The sequence below is a fragment of the Lepidochelys kempii genome, chromosome 12 (genome assembly GCF_965140285.1).
Source record: "Lepidochelys kempii isolate rLepKem1 chromosome 12, rLepKem1.hap1, whole genome shotgun sequence".
Classification (NCBI taxonomy): Eukaryota; Metazoa; Chordata; order Testudines; family Cheloniidae; genus Lepidochelys; species Lepidochelys kempii.
This window is the reverse complement of record NC_136391.1, coordinates 36,028,354-36,053,804: the sequence shown is the minus strand read 5'-3', so window position 1 is coordinate 36,053,804 and position 25,451 is coordinate 36,028,354. Positions and strand designations below refer to the sequence as shown.

The window sequence follows — 25,451 nt, the reverse complement described above, 5'->3', positions numbered from 1 at the left end:
AGCCCTAGATGCAGTTGAAAATTGCCATTCTTCTTTTCAAAACGGAATGTTCACCCTCTCGCAGTTGGTTCAGAAGGAAATTTTAGCTCATTTGCCGAACCTCTTTGAAATAAAGTCTTTTAACTTCTTTGAAATAAATTTGCAAATACATTTTTTTCCCACTGTTCAACCAGACTTAGCAACCTTGACCCTTTAACTTTGTTAAGCACATTGGGATACAATTTGTTTGCAGGATGCTCTGCCAAATAAAATGCTCTAACTGTATGGATGTTGACGATTGAATAAAAGCCCAGCCAATGAAAAAAAAAATCTCCCCTTTCTTTGCAAACAGAAACTAGCTGTGAGAAAGGTCTGTTCTGCTCTGAGCATAGAATGCAGGCAAAGTAATAACAAGGTAACAAGTGGCTTTGCTGAGAATTACAGCTCCCTTTAATTTCGGCATCAGTTTAGCCTGCTGAACTCTGTTCACACACTATGGACTCGCTGCAGCAAAGAATGATCACTGCAATAAGCATACGCGAGGAAGGATCTCGAACAAAGACTCAACAGTATCCTGACAGTTCATACATTTTGGCGACGTACAGCTCAGAAATTCAATCCATGACTTCTTAAAGCTCAGGAAGCAGCAAGGTTTAGCATGTAACGATAGTACAGTACATCTCTACCTACTCCTACGTACATGTCTGAAATCAAAACTCCCTTTGGTTACATACCGGGCTGACTCAGATGGGCAGACTAGATTTAACTCTAGCAAGCAAAGGTTCTGCAGCAGTTCTTAATATGATATATTAACCCCCTTGGATATTGCAAGTTTCTATTGTATAACTATATGTTATAGAGCTGGGACAAGCTCTTTTTTGTCATATATTTGGACAGTGGCTAGCCCAATAGGAATGGTCTTTAGGACTCCCAGGAGTTGCTGCAATGCAAATATTAAATAATAATATTATACCCATCCATGTTCACCTAATCATCCCTTTAACCTCAGTTTGAAAGAGACCAGTATTCTAAGGATTAGCTGGCTGGCACTTGAATAAAAAATGCAGAACCCATGAAGATGTTTCAACAGCCTGTGGAAAGAGTTGTGCTTTCCTATTTATCTTATTTGCTTGGTCCTCATTGTCGTCTTTTTTGGCATTTCAAAAGGTTTTGCTTAAAAGCCACTCGTGTCCTTAAAATACCAGACCGTTTAGGAGCAGATGCTGGCAGACTGGCAATGAGAGACAAGCCTCTGCAATGTATTTAGATGCCTAACTCCCATTGGCACCTTTGAGGCTCTGGGCCATAGTGACCAAATGTCACCCTCCTTCCAGCCGCCTGAGTAAAACGAGTGTGAGGGTTTCTTCCTTTGAGGCAGAAAAATGACTGGCGCTCTTATGGGGGTCTCAAGGAAGAGACCGAAGACCAGGGCTGGCCTTTGGGGTGGGCCGTACGGGCCCCCGCCCAGAGTGGCCTGCCCAAGGGGGTGCCGTGCGCAGGTTTTGGATTCCCACCGGACCTGCTGTCGAGAGGCCAGCTGGGCTGACGGAGGCGGCAGGGCAGGCAGGAGAGCAGCAGCGTGGGGGGGCGGGAGAGACGACCAGCCGCGGAGCCCGGAGCAGGGGGTGCCCCTCTTCCGCTCCACATGTGCAGCCGCTGCTGGTCCTGTGTCCCCTCACCCTGCCTTCTTCCTGGAGTCGCCTCTGGCCTGGGAGCATCCTCCTGTCTGCTCTGGGGCGGGGGGGGGGGCTGATGGTGGGGTGTCCCCCCCATTTCTACTGAGCTGGAGTGATGGGACATGGGGAATCTGTGTCTGCTGCTGCCTCTCTGGACCCAGAGAGGCTGCTGGCAGCTGCTTGTGTCTGAACAAGCCTAGTTCAGGCTCCTGACCCTGAGGGCTTTCTTAAAGAGACAGTGCACTCACTCACTCTCTCACACACTCCCCTCAACACCACCCCCTCCTTCACCACACACCCACACTGGTTCCTTCACAGGGCCCCAACACCCACACCAGGGCTCCCTGCATCAAGGTCACTTCCCGACCTGGGCTGTGCTGAGGCAGCAGGAGCTGCTGCTCTCCTGCCTGCAGGGAAAGTGACCTAGATGCAGGAAGCTCAGACATTGCTCCTTGCTCCCCCCTCACAGCCCCCTAGGGCTGTGGGGGGCAGAGGAGCAGCACTTTGGTGGGGGGAGCAAGCAGCAATGCCAGCTGCTTTGTGCATCCAGGTCAGGTTCCCCATGTGGGTGCAGGAAGGGGATGCAAGGGTTAGGGGCAAAGGGGACACAGTGCAGGGGTTAGGGGCTCAGGAAGGAGGTGCAGGATGTAGGAGTGAAGGGGACACAGTATAGGGGCTAGGGGCACAGGAGGGGACAGGTGTTGGGATGAAGGGGGCACAGTGCAGGGGTGAGGGGCTCAGGAGGGGGCAGCTGAGGTGTTGGGTACAGGAGGGGGGCAGAGATTGGAAGTGAAGGGGGTGTAGGGATTAGGGGTGCAAGAGAGGGAGCAGGCATTGGGGCGAAGGGGACACAGTGCAGGGGTTGGGGCACAGAAGGGGACAGGTGTTGGGATGAAGGGGGCACAGTGCAGGGGTGAGGGGCTCAGGAGGGGGCAGCTGAGGTGTTGGGTACAGGAGGGGGGGCAGAGATTGGAAGTGAAGGGGGTGTAGGGATTAGGGGTGCAAGAGAGGGAGCAGGCATTGGGGCAAAGGGGACACAGTGCAGGGGCTGGGGGGGGAGGCCGGTTGGGGTGCCTTGGGACCCCATGGGGATCAGAGGCACGGGGGGGGCGCCATGCCCACGGGGGTCAGGGGCACCAAAATGCATGTTTGCCCAGTGTGCCATTTTCCCGAAGGCCGGCCCTGCCAAAGACTGAATAGACATGGAGACCGAACTCCCTTGGAGGTGGGGAAAGTACTTTGGTGGAGAGGAAGGGCAGGCTGCCCCGATGTACCTGGGCTGTAGAGATGTCTTCAGGCTCCAGGGCACGTTTCACTGACAGTAAATTCACGTTAAGGAAAATATTATACTATGGAAAGAGACCGTATCTCCCTCCACACCCTCCTCGCTGTGGAAGAAAGCTGCTGTTACGGGTAGTTTTCCAGCCTTGTCACAAGCCTGGAGATTCCAGAACTCTCACCAATTTCTTACTGCCAAGTGGAAGCTGGGTGTGTCTTGAAGGCCTTGCATCAGGATTTAAATTCAGCTGGAGTCGGCCGGAGCAAAGCTCCGGTAAATATTATCAAACCCGTGGGAGCCCTGGCATGTCCTCTGGGGCTAAAGCCTCAAATCCCATTGCACCACATGGGGCTAAAGCCCCGAGGCTCCAGGAGATACTGGGGGAGACTTTAAGCCCTGCCTTGAATCATTTGTCATGACAGAGAGAAGATGGGGCACTAAGCAGGACTCTCAATAGCACCACCTGCCTGCCCTCCTGACCCAACTAGATTAAGAGCCAAGAAGGTGAAAGGGCCCAACCAGTGACTGGATAAATATCTTCTGTTATCTACCCTCTTCAGAAATACAGTATTTGGCCCCAGAGAATTTGAATTTGCTGTATAAGTCTTCCCTCTTTTGGGGGGGAGGGGATAACAGAGTACACTGCATGATTCCCATACAAAAGTGTCACTGGAATATTGTGTAATGCTTAGGTACCGTGTGTACACATCCCTTCTAAGACCTGGGATCCACAGTAACACGGGGCGCACCTTATCTTTTGTTAAAAAAATGCTTATTTCTTAGGTAGGGCTTTTCATCAGTCAATCTTCTCAATCTTTAATGCATTTATCCTCACAACCCCCTTGGGAGGGAGGGAAGCTTTATTATTCCCATTGTACAGATGAGGGACTGAGGCACAGAGAGGCTAAGTGTCCCAAGGTCACACAGGACACCCATGGGAGAGCAGAGGATTGGGCCACTGGACCATCCTTTCCCCTTAAAAGACTCCAGTAGTCTACCATAGGAGGTTGACGCCATTCCTGTACAACCCTGAGCTGTTCTTATCTAAAGGCAGATGTGAGAAGATCAGATGCTTCAAAGCATGGCTTTCATATGCTATACTTGTTATTTGCAGGGTGATAGCACCTAGGAGCCTCGGTCTCGGACAAGGAGTGCATTGTGTGTACAAACACAGAGCAGCAAGATAGTCTCTACCCCAGAGACCTTACAACGTTTAGGGCTTGATCTTTCAATAGTGCGACTTGAATGAAAGCGTGGTTGCAGGATCGTCCCCTTAATTTACCATCCATGGAAGCTAGTAGCTCTAATTGTATTGCAGCTGTAGGATACCTACGCTTGGGGTACATGCTAAATGTTATTGCCCCTTCACTGGTGTATCAGGAAAATCATCACTGATTGCAGCATGCAGAAGAAATCTCACCATCTTAGAAAGCCAGTCATGAAATCAACTAGAAACAAGCTTTGCAGAATTTTACACTACAATCAGTAAGGAACTTCTTGCAGCAATCAAACCTGGGGCTTGATTCTGGAAATCTGAATGTAGCCCTGTTATGTTGAATGGGCCTTCTCATGTGAGTAATGCTTATGCGTGTGAGGAGGGTTGGAGGAATGGGCTATATAACCAAACCCTACCACTTATTTTATAGAGGTCCCATAAAGCTAAATAAACCCATTAATATTCCCATACTGAACAGCTCCCTTTAAAAGAACTGAATTGTTCGTTGTTTATCTCACACAAGTTTCTAATACAGCTTTTATGGCGCATATTTTAGTACTTCCCGCACACCTTGATAAGGTCTATCTTTTAGTGTAAGTGGATGGTACAGAATGACTTTCTCAAGGTGATTTTGGTGTTATCACTAAAAGTACGTGGCATAACACATCGAATATAGTTAATATTTTACATACTATGAAATCAAGTGATCGCTACACGGTAACTGCATTACAATATTTATTATGCTTGTAAAAATAGGAGAGAGGTCAATCTGAAATGCTGCATGTGGCTGTGATGGCTGAAAGGCTGGTACTCCGAAAAATGGATGGCCCCAGCAACCCAAACCATTATGCTTGGAATTTGCATTGGAGTTGGCAAACTTGTACTAAGGGCCAAATCCAGTGCAGTATCCCACAGTCACCTGTAGCCTACTCTTTCCAGGAGAAGTTTGTTCCACAGTTAGGGCAAGACTCAGGTACTCCAAGACCACAAATGTACTTGCCCCTTGAATAGTTGCTCAAGATACCTTTCACATATTGGCAAAACCTGAAATTGCATCAAATTGTCCTCTCTGGGGTGAGTTCCTAAGGGTTTGCCTCCAGGGCAACTGAATGCGTGGCAAGCCAGGGTGAGACTCCACAGCGCACTAGCCTGCTGGGCATGAAGGGTACATTTACACAGCAAAAAAAGGCCCGTGACAGCAAGTCTCAGAGCCCAGGTCAACTCACTGCAGTGTAAACAGTTGGGCTTGACTTTGAGACCAGGTTATGAAAGCTGGCGAGGGGGGGGGTGGCTACAATCTGAGTCCAAACATCTACACGGTTATTTTTCGCACCGTACCACCAGCCAGAGTCCGTTGACCTAGCCTCAGACTTATTGCCACAGGTTTTATTTTGCTGTATTGACGTACTGGGGGTCACTGTGTGGAGCCTGCGTGTTGACATGCATCTGTAGCAGCATCCACACTGTGACTAAAACATGACAAGCTCACGTGCTGTGGATTCACACCCTGGCTTGCTGTGCACTAAGTCACCGTGTAGACAAGCCCATAGTCGCAGGACTAGGGCCATGAGGGGATGTTACTGGTCTACGTGCACTGAGATTTTTTCAGGTAGCTGTTAGTGTTGCTAGTGTGGAGAAACATCCTTTACTTGTAGGGATCTGTGCTTGGCATTATTCGCAGAGGGCAACAGAATACCTGAGGCTCAGAATACCTATTGCAGGACATCTGGGTTCCATTTCTAGGTCTGCCACTAATGTGCTGAATAGCCTTTGTCGAGTAGCTTTCCTGGTCATTGAAACACCACCTTTCCACAAAAAAGCCTTTTGTCAAAATAACTCTGACCGGCTGTAATCATTTCCCAACCGGTTCGAAGAATGGAAAAAGCATAAGAGCAGAACAGACGTGAAGAGAGACCTCAGTTGAGTCATAGACAGACCTCCTGACCTAAATGGGAAATGCAATTCCCTCAAGGCCCGCGATACACTTCCTACCGAGGGGAATTCCACAGCTCAGGCCTGGTGGTTGAACAATGCCTTCCCCAGACCGTTCCTCATTAATATAATGACTGACAGCAGACCAACCTGTGCTGACTCTAACAGCTAAGCGGGAATATGGGGCGAGGTCTCTATAGTGTGTGTTGTTAGTGTCTGAACCATATTGTCACACTCCGACTGTGAAAGCTTTGCTCCCCTGCAGACTTTACTAGCCTCTCTGAAATTATAATGCCAACCAACCCTCAGGTGAAGTGATAGGATGGAACAGACAACTCAAAGAACAAAGGGATAGTGGTGATTGTGTTGCACTGGGGAATGGGCAAAGCTATAGTCTCATTTGCGTTTCCTTCAGCTCAGTACCCATCCAAAAGAGCTCTGCTACCTTTGCTTGCTCCTGTCAGAATCCATTGGTGCACATGGTGCTGTCTGGAATGGAAGTCACTGCTGCAGACACAGCCGAAAGAGAAGCCAGCCTTCTGATGGCAGCAGCTGCTGGGTGATGAAAGGAAGGATATGCCCAGAACTTTTCAATAATGACGAGGGAGTGAAGGAACCTTGCCATGGGTCCCTGATTACTGCTTAAGCCTGTGTCTCTGAAGAGACAAACAGGGAATCTGTTATAGCTACAACCAACATGCCCTGGCATGTTTGAACTATCCTGACTGTGGAAAGTACAAATCAAACTAAATACATTCTCCATCTGACACAAAAGAGAGAGCTTAAATCATTAGAGCCAGTCTGGACCTTTCTTCCATCAGGACCGCATTGAACATGCTGGCCACTCAGAATCCAGGCAGATTGCAAAGCGCTGTACATATTGGGCTCCTGAATAAATAGTGCTGTGTTTGTCATCCAATTAGTGGAATTGCAACAAACAGACCTTATTTCCCAAACCTTTCTGTCCTTGCTACATTGCCACATAGGCTAGAACTGGGAACAGAACACATGAGTCATGAGTGTGCACTAAATCCAATAAATAAAAGTGTCAACATTGATTCCACCTCAGCAGCAGCAAACCCATCACTTTCCATAGATGTTTGAGCAAAAACTCCTGTTTAATAACCATCCATCTAAGTTCATTGTTCTATAACAGTCAACGGCCTCATTCAGCTTTGCCGTTCTTGGGATGATCTCAATAAGCCAACTGGAGGTCCTGAAGCAAGTGCGTGTGTGCACGCAGACTGACAGCTATGAGTCACACAATAATGGATCTGGCAAGGAGACCAGGTGACATCTGGTGAGCACAGAGCTTTCGCAATCTTCTGATCCACAGTAACAAATTGACCCTTTCTGTTGCCTGGGCTGAACAGAAGGGTCTGATTTTTCAAAAGGCCTGAACCCAACTTCTGATGTTGTAGGTGTGATTTTGCATCTGCAACTAAACCGCACGATCCATGTAACAGCCTGCTATATGAGTACCGTGCGGTGTAGAAGATACATGAGTGCGTGTGTCTGTGTCTGCAATTACTTGCGGGAGCCAAATTATGGCCATAGAATCTGAACTTGTGGTTTCAAAAATCAGGCGGAGAAGATGTGAAAACTACAGCGAAGAACCAAGTTATGAATGTTTTGAACCATTAATCAAAAAAGCCCTGGATACCTGCCTAGCAAAAGAAATTGACGTGAATAATAATAATACTAGTTAATATAATCCTTTCTACTTCTGCACATGCCCTTTATCAGAGGAACCCAAGGAATTTTACAAACATTAATGCTTTCCCTCAAAGGGGTATCGAGGGCTTAAATATTAACTCTATTTACTGATGGGTAAACTGAGTCCCACAAAGTTTAAAGCTGGGATTTTCAAAAAAGTTGCAAGGAGTTAGACCAGTGGTGGGCAACCTGCTGCCCGTCAGGGTAATCCACTTGTGGGCCACGAGGCAGTTTGTTTACATTTCCACAGCCGCCCGCAGCTCCCAGTGGCTGCGGTTCACCGTTCCCAGTCAATGGGAGCTGTGGGAAGTGGCATAGGCAGCAGGGTGTGTCACACCCCGGTGCACCATAGATAAGCTGCTCTAACCCCGGGGCAGATGTGGCTACGTCGATGGAAGAATTCTTCCATCGACCTAGCTACTGCCACTCAAGGAGATGGAGTTCCTGTAGTGACAGAAAAACCCCTTCTATCCATGCAGGAAGCGTCCACACTACTGCTCCACAGTGGCACAGCTATGGCTCTGGAGCTATGCCGCTGTTGTGCCCATAGTGTAGACATGCCCTTGGGCTTCTTTGAAAATTGCAGCCTATCTAAATTGAAGCCGGGTCACAGAGCTAGTCAGTGCCAGGTAGGGTGACCACACAGCACCTGTGAAAAAACGGGACAGGGGGTGGGGGGTAATAGGCGCCTTTATAAGAAAAAGTCCCAAAATATGGGACTGTCCCTATAAAAACAGGACATCTGGTCACCCTAGTGCCAGGGCTAAAAACAGCTCCCAGTGTCCTGATTCCTGAGCATTAGATACACTTCCTCCTTTCATGTAAGGTAAAGTGTACAGTGGTAGAAAACTTACATGGAAGCATTGTGAAAGAAAGCAGGGATCAAAGCTTCGCCTACCCAAAGATATTAAATCAGGAATGAGAATGAATGTGAAAATTACAATAGGATATATTCATTTGATCTCCACACCTAGTCACCTCCCATTCTCCTGTGTCAATTCCACCAGTTAAATATTTAATGCCTTTCAACTAATCAACCTATATATCCTGCTGCAGTCTCGTAAGCCAGTTCAACCAGTCGCCTGAGAATGTCTGGCCACGTTCTAGTCTCCCACATCAGTTCCTTGAACAACTTGAAACAGTAAGGAGAAGTGGTTATAGTCCAGTGCTTTTGCTCCACAATTTCAGATGTTGCTTACTCTATGGTCATTTAAATGTGTTATTAAAATGTACTAATATGATACAGGTTTTTAAAATAGTGCTCTATTGTCAGAGATTCTATAGTAGGATTTTCAGAAGTGCTCAATTTTGGCCTAATTTTGCTCTGTTTGAAGTCAATGAGACTTTACCATTTACTAATTCTTTAAGCCAAATTCTTTAGTTTGGAGCATACAACTCATTTTGGGCGTCTTTCAGATGAGATATAAAACCAAGGTCAGAAATCCAATGCCACTTTTCACAAAAACAGGTGGCAGCCTTAGGTCCTGGCAAATGCCAGTTTGGATAACATCATCCTGGTTCCCTAAATCCCAAAATGCCAGTTTGTCAAAACCAGATCTGCTTGGGAAATAGGATTGGGTTTGATGAATTTCTCAACTTGCAAAAATGTCAAGAAATACAGTTTTGAAATTTTCAGAATTATTTTTAAAATGTCAAATTCCATTTTTGTGGTTTGAAATGACTTTTCAATTAAAAATTTAACCTAATTAGTCTGGAAAAAGTTGAAATCAAACACTCATTACATTTTACAAATAAACAAAAAACATTTTGAAATTACTGTATTGAAACCAAACATTTCATCTGACCCCAATCAAAGAAAATAGATGTATGTGTTGGTTCATGAATATTTTTGAGATTTTGACTTTTCTGTCTGATTTTAGACAGAATTAGACAGGAAAAATTCTGAACACAAAAATATTTGCAGGATGGAAAAACCAGTTCCCATGCAGCTCTATTATTGTACTCCAGACCCAACATTCCAGGATATTGATGAGTTTCGTCAAGATGAAAACATTTTAGGAACACAAAGTTTCCAGGCTTGCACCTGAATATATTCAGCAGTAGGTCTGGCAGTGGTGATCATACTCTGTAGTGATGATAATACAGCCTCGTAATACCACACCCAAGGCATGTTCTGAGTCTGAATACTAAATATGTCAGATCTCGTCCATGTACGGTGAGAAGACAGTGCTATTGCCACATTCTGGAAAGCCTGGTTGCTATTACAATTAAGCTTGCTAAAATATAGTAATGAAGAACGTGCCAAATTCCACAGACTTGTGTCTAATTGTCTCAGTGTGTTATGGTGACATAGTGGGTGTATGTAACCAAAAGGCAATGCACAAATGTTTCCACTATTACCGTAGCTATTGAACAATCAGAAGACAAGATTTTTTCATAAAGCTGAATATTACCTAGAATTATTCAGAGTTAAGAAATGGATTTGAATTTTTGTGCACACCATCGTGCAAGAAAATGATGTACTCTTTTTGCATTCAGTATGGTGTGCAGTCAGTCAAGACACTGCTCTAGGCTCATCAAAATATTTCCTACCAGTTTGCAAAAAAGTCACAAAATCAGCAGTGTACTCATAAGTTGAACTTCAAATAATTTGATGATGTGGAACTTAGAGAGAGTCACCAAGCTGCAGTCAATATTAAATGAGTAAGCCAAAGTTTTACAACCATTATTGTAAAATCTATTTTTAAAAATGAAGCCACAAACCAAGTATAGTGCTGATCAACTAGATTTCAATATTTCCAGACAATGAAACATGCCAGCTCTTGTAACCACTCCATCCACTCTTTGCTAACATTTAAGTTATGTTCTTGCTGCTTCCTATCACAAAACAATTCCTCTGCCAAATTTTAGCTCACTAATTTTGTCTAGGGAAGACAGTCAAACGTTTGGCAAGAGATTTGATCTCAATGGGTAAAGTCCTGGCTCCGCTGAAGTCAATGGGAAAATTCCCACTGAGATCAGTGAAGCCAGGATTTCACCCAGTGTTCTTAATGTATTGGCATAGATTATTCACCCTTAAGATATCTGACAAAGAACATGGTATTTTCCTTCAGCTGCCCAACCAAACAGCCTGAGATTTCACATGTATTCAATGTGTAGGCAGGCAGAGAATCTGGTCACAGTGAGAGTGGAATCAATCAGAGCTAAAAGACAGCCCTTGCCCAAAGAGCTTACAATTGAGGTACAGAAGTATCACCAGCAATATCCCATCAAGCAGGTGATAGATGATCAGGTACTGGAGATACCATAGTAAATAGCAAGGCAGTGTTTTTCACGGTGTAACTCAGGTAAAGTAGCTGTTCAAGGCTTTCAAGCAGCATCCCAGCTGAAGCTTTTTCCTAATCTTTGACAGCATCTTGGTACAAAGGTCTTTCCTGCCAACTGATGCTGCTTAGACACATCATAATACCCCAGTTATCTCTTCACTTGTGAACCAGTTGGAAGTGTGTCAAAGTGCATCTGATAATATTCGATAGAACAAGCTGGAGTTGAATGGCCAGTCTCCAAACAGATGCCGAGGCTGATAGCAACACTAGTGAGGGCTTCCATCCTGTTCCAATAAAGCCAATAGCAGTTTCACCATCAATCTCAATGGGAGCATGATCAAGACCTAATTGTTGAGAGAGCTATGAGGGACGTGTTGGTGCCGCACATAAACAGGAGAAGTCCTGGACCTATATTAAATAATGCTTTACACTTCTAGATAATACTTAGTCCTCCTGTGGGGGCAGGGGACTGGACTAGATGACCTCTCGACGTCCCTTCTAGTCCTATGATTCTATAACTCTCCTGATTCCAGGTTAATACAGGGCTAGTATCACATTCATAGAGTCATAGACCACAAGGGACCACCACTTCATCAGTAAATTAAATCTCAAAACACTCCTCTGAAGCAGGCAAGTCTTATTATTACATGTATTAGGGTCGGAAATTTTCTGACAAACCTTTTTGTCAGAAAATGCTGATTAGTTGAAAGCAAAACTCTTCATTAAACAGTGTCAGGTTTGACGAAACACCAGACTCAAGACTATTTTGGTTAAAATGGTTTCATAATTGTTGAAAATCCCATTTGGACAATCTTGAACCTGAGAGACAAGGTGGGTGAGGTCATATTTTTTTACTGAAACAACTTCTGTGGGTGAAAGAGACGAGCTTTCAAGCTGCTCAGAGCTCTTTGCCACTTTGGAGAAAAGTGCTCATAGTGTCACAGCTAAAGCCAAGGTGGAGCAGATTGTTTAGCATGAGTAGTTAACACGTATTGCAAGAGACCATTCAAGGTGAAGTGGCCTGTTAACGCCTCTGCGGACATAGGACAAAAAAGGGGGATTTGAGGGGTACAGATTGGTGTAATAAACCATAAATCCAGTGTCTTTATGGCCATGAATTTGAGTGTTTAGCAAAGCCGTGAATTTTAGCTCCCAGGCTCATCTTCTGAAGATGTTGTGCAGGTTTCCTTTTATGATGAGGACAAAGGTCATATATGGGGTGATTGTTTCGCGAAAAGTGTTCGTCCATGGGAGGTCTGATGTGACCCACCTTGTCTCTCTAATATCCTAGGACCAAAACAGCTAAAACAATACAGTCAATAATATTGAACCAGGACATTTCTTTCCCCCACTTCACCACCCTTCTTTTTTTTTTTTTTTTTCTGAGTCAAAATGGCTTTTTGTTTCTAAACTTTTTGGAAATTAATCTTAAAAAAGTTTAAAGGAAAAACGTTGAAATCAAAATGAAATGTTTTAAAATAATTATCAACATGAAACATTTTGATTGACCTCAAATGAATTTCTTTTTTTTTTCAGATTTTTGGTTCATGAACATTTTCAAGATTTTGATTCTTTATCCTGATTTGGGATGTGCAAATTTTTGAAATGTCAGCAATTCTCTTGGGATAGGAAAACTGTTTCCCACCCAGCCTTAAAGAGAGCCACATTGTGGTAGATGCAGAGGAAGAGAACCTCTGCCCTGAGGAGCCTTTAGTCTTGATAGATAAGTCAAAAGGTTGGATGGGAAATAGAAGCTCAGGCATGGAAATGCCTTGCCCAAAATCACACAGTGGTACAACCAGGGATGAAATCCAAACACCCTGTGCTTCACAGGCTCTTAGCTTGACCACAAGACTATACTCCCACTGTAGTGGGTTACAGAGGATGCCCTACAACGGTCATATTATTCTGTACCTTACAGTGAATTAACTGTAAAGAAGCAAAGGGTCTATACACTCATTTAGAAAAATAGATACTAAATGGCTTTTCTGCTTCAAGAAAAGGGTTGTGGCTCTACATTAAATCCCCAGCTGCTGAAATAAATAATGGGCTTTCTGCAGTGAGAGAGCAATAAACGTCTCACTGTGATTCATGGGGAACCGTCTGCTTCTGCTCTGTAAATGGAAACACGATTGTGACATCTGCTGCTGTGGGAACAGGGTGAGAGACAGCACATAGCTTTGAAATGATAGAGGACACAAAACCTTCTAGCATTTACCTTCTTTCTTCATCCCTGCCCTGAAACACTTCTTCAGCCGGCAGTACCTGCACTGGTTTCTCTTGTCTTTGTCGATCACGCACTGTCTGCTGAACCTGAAGAAAGCAGGACAAACTTTGAGGACAGTCCTGTAAATTATTATTAGGTGTAGTTCAGTAGCACTTAGAAGCCCCAGACAAGATCAGCATCTCTCTGTGCTTCATGCTGTAGTGAAATACATCCCCCGTCCTGAAGAGGTTACAATCTAAGGGCGAGCCTACACTATAGCAATGCATCTGTCTGGTGAAAACACTGTGCCAATGGGGGAGCGCTTTCCTTTCGGCATAATTACTCCACCTCAGCGAGAAGCAGAAGCTAAGTCGGCAGGAGACATAGCGCCGGTGTGGAGAGCACAAAACTTGCATCGCTTTGGGGGGGAAATGGGACTTTTTTACACCCCTGACCAACATAAATTATATTGACTTAGGCTGTAGTGTAGACCTGCCCTAAGTAGACAAGGCAGACAATGAGTGAGAGGGGAAACAGAGGGGAAGCAACTTGCCCATGGTCACTAGCAAACCTGGGATTAGAACCCAGGTCTGCCAGACTCCTAGGCTCGTGGCCTAGCCACTGGATCATAAGTAAATTGGGAAGTAGGTTGAAAATGTCAGTTATTGAGCTACAATCAGTATAGAAGGGTAAGGGCAATCACTCTGACTACCACAGAATTATAGCCTGAAATTAAAGCAAAACAGTAACGCCATCATTCCTACATGGAACTCAACTTCTATCTTGAGTAGTGCCAGTCAGAAATTTTATGACCAAATGTTTTTTTTGTTTTTTTTTTTGGGGTGGGGGGGTTGGAAAATGTTGATGCATCGAAAGTGAAATGTTTCATGGAAATGTGATTTTGACAAAATTTCATTTTGGAAAAAAAATGGAATCAAGCTTTCTGATAAGGTTGAAATGTTCAGTTTTGACTTTTTTGGAATGGAATGTTTCAGTTTTTCCTTTTTGAAACCACTCTGTTTCAAAGTTTTCTTTTATATGATATAATACAGCAACAGGTTTTAATTCTGCTGAAAATTTTGGCAAAAACAAATGTTCTGCAGGGGACTGTCTTTTACCATGTCCCTTGCTCTGTCTTATCTATAGATGGTCTTGGTGATCGGAATCCTGGCAAGTGACCCGCACCCACAGGCTGCAGACGAAGGTTAAAACCCCTCCAGCGACAACTCTCATGTGGCATTGTGGTGCCTTTAAGAATAGAAATACTGGGGTTTGGTCAAAATGTGTGATTGTTGTGTGTGTTTTTTTTTTTACTTGAAACCACAAGCTTTTCATTTTTCAGACATTTAGTTTGTCATCAAAATTTTCAACAGAAAGCAGATATCTTTCACAAAAATTTTTAGTTAGTGGAAAACCCAATTTCCTGTCAAAAAATTAGTTTCAATGAAAAATTTTCAACCAGCCTTAGTTTAGACTTGACACACATTGGCAGGGCAATGTGAATCCAGGCCACACCCGCTGTATCTGTTCTGTGGCTAGACAAAGCATTTTCAGCCTCCAGAGACCACAACCTGGTACGTGTCATGAGCAGTAAGTACACATGACAACTTTTAAAAAGTGAGAACAATGAAGCATGAATCTACCATAGGGAAAAGCTCTGCTCCCGTACGGTCAAAAAACATCCCTTGTAAAAGCTGGGGTGGTTTCACAGAATGGCACAGAGCCTGATTAACAACCCAAGAACTCTCTGAGGAATTGGCATCTGTGATAAACAATGTTGCTCTGAGCTCAGCTAAGGATAGAATGGCCCAAATAGCGATTCACAGAATGCTTGGAGGGTGCTTGTCATTGAGTAGGATTTGAATCAGAGGCTCTTCCCTAAGACGCTAAGTATCACATTGTGATTCATGGATTCCAAGGGGATAAAACAGCAAAATGACTACTTTACTCTTTACTCCAAAGAGATTTCCATTTTGCTGCTGGGATTAAATATATTTTATGGGGGGGAAGAAAGTGTAATCTCTCAAACCTATTGTCTTCTGTGGATGGAGTATTCTGGAGTGATAAGTGCCTTATATGCAGGTTCATCAAAAAACAAACAGGGAGGCAAGTTTTTATAGGGTTGGAACACCTTCAACTGAGGAATATCGCTGCAGCAGAATGAAACTTCTCAAGTTCCAGTTCTATATGAGTAACCCTCTATACTTTCCCCCCCCTTCTTTTAAGTAAACATCATTTTTCTAAGGTCAACCAAGATAACTGCTGTATAATTCATGGCCCGTTCCTGGTAAATAACCCCCTGAGTATACTCCTGCATGCCAGAACGCACATGAATCAAAGCTTTCCCATTTTTGTCACACCACACGACTGTAGAATAATCAATATATGGCAATATGCAAGCCTTTATGTGCTTTTAAAAAACAAAATGAAAAAAGAGAGAGGGGCAGGCTTGGGAGGTGACCAGTTTTGGAGACCTGCGGATTTAAACTGTAATTAACACAGAGAAAATGCAATGGAATTTTGGCACCCTGCCACGATGGCATTCGCTAAGATCGTTGGGTCAAACTTCACCAAGCGAGAACCTGATAATAGGACTCAGTGCTTTGCATACATTAACCAGTCCTCACAAGTTCCCTGGGCATATAATTGTCCCCTATTTTACAGGTGGGAAAAGTGAGAAACAGAAACAGCAAGGGGATTATTTCAGGTAACAGAAGGAAGGAATCCAGGTCAGAGATGGAACTAGGATTCAGAAATTCCCAGCTCCCAATCCTGTGCTTAGAAAAGCAGATTTCATTATTGTTATGTATATTACAGTTACCGCCTGTGGCCCAAACTGAGATAGAGGCCCCATTGTGCCATGCACTGTACAGAGACATAGTAAGAGATGGTCTCTACCTCCAAAGAGCTTACAATGTCGAAGCCCAGCAGTGTTTAATACCTGCACGAATAGACATGATTCTTGCGGACACTTCTTCTGAAGAACCCTTTGCAGCCATCGCAGCTGGAAGCCCCGTAATGTTTCCCAGTGGCACGGTCCCCGCAGATGGAGCACAAGGAGCTGATGCCGTTGGCAAGCAGGCTGGCATTTGTCGACTCTGCTACTATGGGTTCTGCAGACCAGACACAGAGTCAGTGAGGCCTTTTTAGCAGGAATCAGGATGAAATGAAAGCATTGACATATGCACATAATTGTACACACCCGCCCTCCACCCGAAACATGTAAACACACACCAGGCCTACGCCATTGCTTCTAGGCAGAGGGGAACCCATACCATTTTCAGGACCCTCAAGGTACTAATAAGGACGTGCACAGGGCCATTTTGTTGAAAACAACTTCTAAATTTCTTCCAAGAAACCCAGAAACTGTAGCTACCAGTGCCTCCTATCAAGGTTAATGAATGTCTTTCCATGGACTTTAATGGGAGCTGTTTGGGTGTGTAAGTTGGGTAGCTAGATAGCTCACATTAAGAAGCCACATCTCATGCACTCACAGAACTTGCAGGCACAAGTTTTAGAGGATGAATTGACACCACTGTGAAAATTTGGCCCCTACAATTTACACATTTTTGAAAATTCTGCACTGAATTTAACCACAAGACCAGCCTTCCTCTTAATCTTTATAATTGTGGGTGCAGTTTGGAAATGAGACACTTCTGAAAAGAGCCAGATGACGCAGATCGCTTCTTCAGGGGTGCCCAGGTGGAAGGTTTTTGTTAGCATTAGTCAGGACCGTGTTTTCCAGTATATAGGGCCTGACTCTATGATGTGGTGAGATCATCAACAAAGTCAATAGGATGGGAGGGCATTCAGCACTTCCCAGGATCAAACCGATAGTGGGGAAACCTCAGTTTATATCATGATGAGGGGGAGAAAACCCAAGAGAGAATAGCAAGCCCAAACAGGAAGAGGTAACACAGGACACAGAACGATACTCAGAATTAAAACTCTGAGAATGTTCTTCCCAGTTAGAATGGGTGGCCTTCAGAGGTGGTCGGAAAATGCCAATTGTTTTACAAGGGAAATTTCAAAAAGAAATTTGCTTAATTTCTTTTTCATCAAAATTTCACATGAAAAAAAAAATTGTTTTTCCCATGAAAACCTAAAAGTCTTTAGTTTTCAAAACCTGAACATTTCCCCCCAAAATCCAGTTTTATTGTAAACTGAAATTTTGTATCAAAAAAGTGACATTTGTTTTTGATGAAACGCTGTATTTTTGTTGAAGATACTTTCTCAACCAAAAAATGTCTACCAGCTCTCGTGACTTCTTCATTAATTATTATTATTCTTGTGGTCATGCCTAGTGAGCCAGCCGGTCAGGCTAGGCATTGTACAAACATAAGAAGTGACAGCCCTGACCCCCAAATGCTTGTTAACTAAATGACAAGGTGTAACAGGTGGATGAGGCAAACAAGTGAGCCATAGTATGGGATAGGGGGAAAAGGTAGCCTAATAAAATAAATAAATAAATATTCATTAATAAGTGCATAATTCTTAGCCAATAGTATGTTCAGGAATCACAATTTGCTATAATTTTGCTACTTTTCAAATTCTAAGAGGTGCCGTGCCCCCAGCTTTCACTGATGTCAGTGGGTGGTGAGTGGTCAGCCCTTTGGAAAAGATGTTCAATATCTCATGAGATAAAGCCCTCAGGCTTACACTGATCTTGCCAGTCTTACATTTGTGACGGTTAAGCATAGAATGAACTTTATTGGAACAATCTCTCCAGTGTATTGTATTGTGTCAATAGTGGTTGCAGCTTCTTGACCCACCTATTTCTTTCCTGAACAAGCATATGGTTATCCTGGCCACAGTAAACAAAGTCTCATTGGTTATTTCATTCTGAGTTCCAGTAAAAAAAAAATTGCACCACAAAAATTATAAATAAGGAAGTCAGTTCTCTCAGTTACATCCATGCAACCCACGTTGACTTCAGTGGAGTTGGGCCAAGGCAATTCAGGACAGAATTTGGATCCAGTGGGCTTTTCATTTTTCAATAGAGCCCAGTTCTTATGGGCAAATATCCCAGGAAAAGGCCAGACTGTGAAACCCATGCACAAAGAGTAATTGCATTGAAGTCACTGCGTGAGTAACTGCTCACAACATCAGTGAGGGTTTCTCTATCTGGAGCTAAGTCAATGGGAGCTTTGCTTGAGCAAAGGCTGCAGGCTTCAGCTCCAGACTTTTGGGGTCCAATTCTGCTAGCCTTTCTCACGCCAAGTAGTAGCTCACCTCAGCAGCAGTCCCACTGATTTTCAGTGAGGAAAGCATTACTCAGTGAGTAAATTGGGCATAATCTGGCCCTTTATTAATGCATTGGTAGCTCACTGTATCCAAGTACACCCACAATGTTGATGATCATTAGAGCCAGGTGAAAAAATTTGAATGAAACATTTTCTCATCCAATGAGGTTTCATCAAAATTTTCTATGAGAAGAGATCAGTTGGGAAAATGTTCCACTGGGAATATGAAAATTAAACATTTCATTTTGTTTCAAGCTGGTATTAATCTCTGCAGCTGCCTAGTGGGAGTTGTAGTTCTGGGTTCCCCGTCCTCCTCTATGGACCCAGTTCTGGCCAGACTGCATCTCCCATGATGCATTACTGTCTCTCCCTGTGGCTGAGACACCATGGTGCATCAAAGGAGTCTCATGATCTCTTTGAAGTTAAGGACCAAATTCTGCCCTAATTTACACCTATGAAAATACCACTGACTTCAATGGAATTGTATAGCTGTAAAATTAGGCGAGGATTCATTAACCCAAAGCAGCATAAATCAGTCCAAAGTTCAGGCCACCATGTGCAATGACGTGTCCTTTTCCGAAGATGATAGTGATATGGTTGGCAGTAGTTAGCCCCTCAGCCAGTGTGCGTACAAATGTCAAATCACTATTTATACCCCATCACAAACTACTGACTGACTCCGAATAAGGAAGAGCAAATGAACAACAAAAATCCTGTTTTAATGAAAATGTCACGAGATACGTGCTCGAGTTGCAAATGTTGGATCTGGATTTTCAACCTACATAAAGTTTGGGGGTGGACTGAGTTCTACTAAAGGAGGCAGAGATACATAGTCACTAGAGGACATATACTTAGTCCAACACAAACACACAGCATTGTGTAAGAGTTACAGTTGCTCATCTCCATAATATAACAGAACTGTCTTTAAACAGAACCTTTCCTAAAACTTTTCCTGTGAGACATCTGTTGGTCTTTAGCTAGAAGGATGCACCTGATGGCGTTCTTTCAAATAGGGACCAGTCATTAGATATAGTCTGAAAAGCTGATCCTAGTCCTGGATGATTTCTGGACAGAATAGAATGGTCATTGCAGTGAAAATATCAGTCTACTCCCTGGGAGTATCACTGAAGCGTATTTGCTGCCAAAATTCTCTGGCAGAAAAATTACTCTCGAAATCCAAGACTTGCCTGAGTTTCAGAAGTGATGTATCATCAACATAAACTCTGGGAATTTATAGCCTAGCCTAATAGCTAAAAATTATATGAAAACCTCTGTCAAACTCAGGAAAGTTCAGATCTAGATGGGAAACCAGAAATGATCTCTGGTATATACTGTATATAAGTCAATAGCAAAGCATGGCTGAAATGAAGACATTAAATTATGCAATTACAGCAAATGAGAGTAAGGGTGGTCTTGTGGTTGAGACTGAAGATCTAAGTCTGCCTTAAATGGCTCACCATGCTGACATGATTAGGCATGTCTGTTTCTGCAGCCAACAGTACACAACAGAGTGATGCAGCTACCATCATGTCTAACCACCTTTGACTTCCCTAACCTTATGGAACAGGTACCCATTCTGCAGCTGGGTGAGCAGGAGGTAACCTTTCAGTGAGAGACTGAGCAAGACATGAATCCATGACTGCTGTGATTACGTCGAGTGCCTTCACCACTCAGCTACCGCTCCTTGTAAAATTTATGCTACCTGGGTTTAATTCCCTGCTTAGCTATTATTCTGCCACTTGACCGTGGACAGTCACTTTTTCCCCTCCAACTGTTTTGTTTTCTTTATTTAGACTGGGGCCCTGATCTTGGTGGAGACCACTAGATACTACTGCAGTACAAACAATAAATAAGAAGATAAAATGGGCCTTCATCAACACACAAGATTTGAATGCCCCAAAATTTGGATTAGGGTTCAGAATTCACTTCAGATCTGAATTTTGCTTTTAAGATCTACTTCCAGTAACGATAAGGTCTTTAGTGGATATCTGAAGAGGGATGATAGAGCCTTCCATCCATGCCCCAGACAAGACTTAGATTACTGCAATGACATAATAGGTCACATTTTTAAAAACTTTTCATGTACCTAAAATGATATGGCGTGCATATAATGTTTAGTTACCAATTTTGTACGCACTAAAACTGGATATAAATGTGCCAGATTTTCAGTTTTTGTTTGTAAATCTAAATTTGGAGGACACACAGAAATGTGAGTGGTATGGCCAGCTCCAAAATGGCAGCATGCAAATTCAGAGGCCGGACTGGAGCCCACTTTGAAACATTGCTCTGATGCAATTCAACTACATTATAAATCAGTTTTTTGCAACCCCCAACAATCTGAGGTATTCTAAAGATCAAAATCAAAACCAACCTAGATTAACTGTTCCTAAACCCACACAGTAACTGACCTATCAGAGAGCTATCAGCATGGACAAAGCTCCTTACAAGCAGCTTGATACCTCGTGGAATATTCATACATTCACACCCTCTAACTGGCAAAACATTTCTTATTGCTTTATAATTATCTTCATTAGCTGGACTTGTCCTTAACTATGAGTGTACAAGGGTCAGATTGCAGCTTGGCTGAGAGTGAGATTTTAAAAGGGTCACACTGAACTCTTCAGACTCAGTTTGGCTGTTGAATGCTATGGTAGGTAAAGGAATCACCAAAGACAGGAACTTTATTTATACTGCAATTGGCCAAGTGATTAATGTAAATTTACAGGGAAAATGATAACTGTGATGAAATATGCAATGAGCACCACATAACGGACTAAGTAACAAGAAGGATGCAATTGTAGCTAAGATAAAATAAAACAGGATTGTATCAAGCAGGAATATTTCTCCAGTTAATAACACTCTATAAAGGAGAGAAAAGACTAATATTGATTTTCCCTCTTTTTTGTGTGTGTGCCACTCTTTCTATCTGAAATAGACAACATTTTAATGCCATGTTCCACTCCCACAGTGGAGCCCTTTATTCATTTCTGAATTAACCTTTGCTACATTAACCACATTTGCCAATTGTATATAAAGTACTAAGAAGCTTGAAGATTCAGAATTAATTCATAGGCTTCCCTCATGTAAAAAGAAATTTATAATAGCTAAATAAGGTTAACTTAAGAGTTGGTTGAAATTGTTCGATCAATGGCAAATTTTGATGACAAATGGTGTTTCAAAGAAAGCAAAAATGTTTTACAAAACAGCACTAGTTTCCTTGAAATTTCCCATTTTTTGACAAAAGTTTTAATTTTCATTGGGAAAAATACTTTCTCTTTCTTTTTTACTTCTCCTCCCAGTTTTCAAAGGAGAATAGTAGAAAAGCAAGAGAAAACAGTATTTTTTTCCCTCAAGAGAATAAAAAATAAAATTCTTGGAAAAAATTCCAAGTATTTCATTTTGAAATTGTTCATTAAAAATCATGTAAATCTTTGAAATAAATGAAAAATGTTTATTTCTTTTGAAATTTTTATGACATATACTCACCTTTTGGCTAACTAGGTCCACTTAATTTATTGCCCACTTATTATTAGTTTGTGGGTGGAGCTTATCTTTGACAAGCTGTATAAAGAAAATACTGATTTTATGGGAAAGCCAAATTTCAAGAGGTGCTTCTGATATTGCCACAGTATTTGACAAGTGTCCAATTCCACTAGCTGAACCCAGAAGAACTGACAATTTCATGGAGCTCCTTTAAACATAACCTTTTATCCATAGCTACTGTAATTATACAAACACAAAACTATGATGATTTTAAATGTTAAGGACACATTTAGACTAACACCCTTTACCACTGCCACACTGGAACAGACCAATCTTCCTGCTAGTCTGGTATCCTCTCTCTTAGAATCATGAGTGTTATATGTTTCAAAGGAAAGCGTACTGCACCCAGATATAGTGCATTAATATACTCCACAAAGGAAATAAGTTCCTGTTCTCAGCTCATGATCATTTTATGCCTTGAAATATGAGGACTGAGAGCCCTTATCTTTTTTTTATCCTAGCTAAGTATAATTACACATTCTATTTTTAAATATACCTTTATATTTTACTTATATTTTAAAATAAACCCGTAATCACTACTGGCTCCTATAATATCTTGCAGCAGTGAGTTCCACCAGTTAATTATAAATCACAGAAAGACCTGGAATTTCCTGTTCTCCATATTAAATTTTCTGCCATATAATTTCATTAAGTGATTAATACATTTTAGAAAGAACATTATGGGCCTGATTCTGCTCTGATTTACCCCAGGGTAAATCAGGAGTAACTCCACTGAAGTCACTGGATTTATACCAGTGTAAGGATGATCAGAATCTTGTAAACTCAGAATAAGGCCCTAAAGTCATCAGAATATATATATTGAAGACCTGATCCTGCTCCCACTGAAGTCTAGGGCCAAATTTCGATTGGTTTCAGTGGGAACAAACTAGGGTCCTGCAAAAATGTATATAGATTTAATTTGAACTATTTCACTGTTTTTTATAAACACTATCTAAAGTGAGAATATTTCTCCATTTTAATACTTTATAAAAATATTGCTAAAGGAGTCAGATTGGGAAGTCATGCATCCTGGAAACTTGGTTTGGAATATATTTTCATGCATAGAGATTTCCCCTCTCTTTTTAAAACTATTCTCACAAACAGTAGAAGAGGCTACTTACCAAAGACAAACAAGCTAATTTCAAAACAGCTAGTTCCCGAGAGAGCCAGTTAGTTATTAACAATAAGGCAAATAGTCCAATACCAATTTAGATAGCCTTCGCCTTTAGAAAAAACGGAGCCTGTAATTTTAACCTAATGAAACACCACAAAAATACAGGGTTTTATGTCACAGTTACATTGGATTTGGGGACAATTTGTGCAATGGATAAAAAAATGTATCTTGTTGTTCAAGAAGCGAGTGACAGGGCACATCATCTTTACTGAAGACATAGTAGCAAATGGAAACCCTTCCGTGAAAATAACATGAAATCTAAAATACTCAATTTTGAGCTGCCAAACTTTTCAAAAGTCTTTTTCCAAGGGATGAACTTTTCTTGAAATCAGTTTACAATTCTCATTTTCTTTGAGCCTTTTCATTTTCCTTTGAGCATAAGGTCTGAAATCCTTTGTGTCCCACATAAGCATGCAGAATAACTTTGAGTTGCTGGCAAAACACATTTTGAAAGCTGTTGTTCCTGATTTCCTTTTGATGAAACCACTAATGAGCAAGTATAAGTGATGCAGTAAGAAATTAATCTTAACTAGAATAAACCTCTTGACATTTCACTTACTTAGACTATCCAGGCAGGCTGGACTGTTCCCAATTTTATTTATGATGTTGGACTTACATTGCGTAATTTACAACGTCCTTCACCTCACATTTCAGGCGGTGGACGACTAGTGTTTCTAGAAGAGTGTTTACTATTTAAAATGACATCAAACAAACTTCTGAATGCTCTGGTCCCAAACGCCGCTGTGCAACTTTCCTGGAGTTCTCTGGACAAGGCAGATATTTGTTAGGGTCAAGCACACATTATAGCCATATTCCTTGTGTGTTGAAAAGACTTGGGTCAAGCTTAGTAAATGAGCTGTAATTCCCAGGTAGGTGATCAGAACATTTGGATATTTACTTTACTAGCTAAATATCTTTGATAAAGTGACCTCAGCTCACAGTGTATTTTGTGAGTAACAACATAGATGGTGGTTATAAGGATTAAATTGCTCAAACCATGTATATATACACACTTGTCTTTTTTCCCTTACAAGTATCACCATACATTTGTGTCTATGTCATTTTAGGAGAACAATTTTTCTTTGTGTGCGAAGTAATTTCGCTGCTTCTTAGAAATAAAACAGAACGCATATACAGAGAACCACCGATATTGAAACTGTTCGTAACAGATTGCAAGCTCTTCTGGGCAGGGTCTTTATTTGCAACATAGCCAGCACACTAGGGGGCTGAATAAATAACTAACAACAACCCCATGCATTTCAGTCTTTAAGAGACCGATTGTACTCTGGCCTGAACACAACCACAACCACAACAAAGGTGGACAGTTCCTTGCTGTAAATATTAGACCATCCACCCTTTGCCCCACACCTCCTATCTAGCTTTTCTAGGAGTCCAACTTTTCCACAAAGGTAACCGGGGTTATTTAAAAGGAATTGAGCAGAAATCTCACCAGTGTTAGCTGGCAGCACCCGCAGGTTTTCAAACTCGAGCATGGTGTAAGAGGAGTCCAGGGATTCGACATAATCTGGCATATCCATATCCATTATGGCTTGACAAAGCTTCATTATTACTTGTCAACAGCAATGGAACAGGCCAAAACAGCCCTGCTGTCAATCATGGCCAAGGTTTCCTTTGCAAAGAGAGACAACCCCAAGACCTTGGAGTGACAAATCATTACCCAGCTCCCCCACAGTCCCCTCCCAGTGCCAAGAGAAGGCTGGAGGGGAAGAGGTCCAGTCTTTACCTCTCTCTCTCTCTCTCTCTCTCTCTACCTGTGTGTCTGTGTCCTGTATCATGATTATATGACGCAGATAAGGCCTGGGCTAAATCAGCTTGGATTGCATCCTCTGTTCAACACCGTGTGGTTTATGGTAATCCCTGTGTAAACATTTTGAAAAGTGTAGCAGTGAGGCATTCGCACGGTGAACTGTTCTTTCAGGGCAAAGCTCTGGGTCGTGTCACTTAGCACTCGGGTCACTTCAATGATACTTTTCTCTGCCATTTGCCATCTGCTCTTGTAAAAATGCCAGGTGGAGTCACTTGAGCCAGTGGCGGGGGGAAAGGAATCAGTATTACAGAGGACCAGAACCCATAAGGCTTCGCATGTGTGTAGTACTTACTGCCTAATCCAAAACTCAGTGAAGCCAATGAAAAGACTTCCATTGACTTCAATGAGCTTTCAAACCTCTAGACTCTGGAG

General features: G+C 42.5%; 1 protein-coding gene across 2 annotated transcripts in view; it reads right to left on the bottom strand.

The window, feature by feature from the left end:
* Positions 1-24,816, bottom strand: part of LOC140896382 (hepatocyte nuclear factor 4-beta) — a 40,785-nt gene extending 15,969 nt beyond the window's left edge. Inside the window, exons 1-3 of one of the 2 annotated variants that reach the window (XM_073308098.1) lie at positions 24,690-24,816; positions 16,233-16,425; positions 13,304-13,398 (exon numbers count right to left, since the gene is read on the bottom strand). In XM_073308098.1, the coding sequence (XP_073164199.1) occupies positions 13,304-13,398; positions 16,233-16,425; positions 24,690-24,816 (415 nt within the window). The remainder of the gene's footprint in view (positions 1-13,303; positions 13,399-16,232; positions 16,426-24,689) is intronic. The other variant, XM_073308100.1, reaches the window with a different exon arrangement.
* Positions 24,817-25,451: the final 635 nt, after the last annotated feature.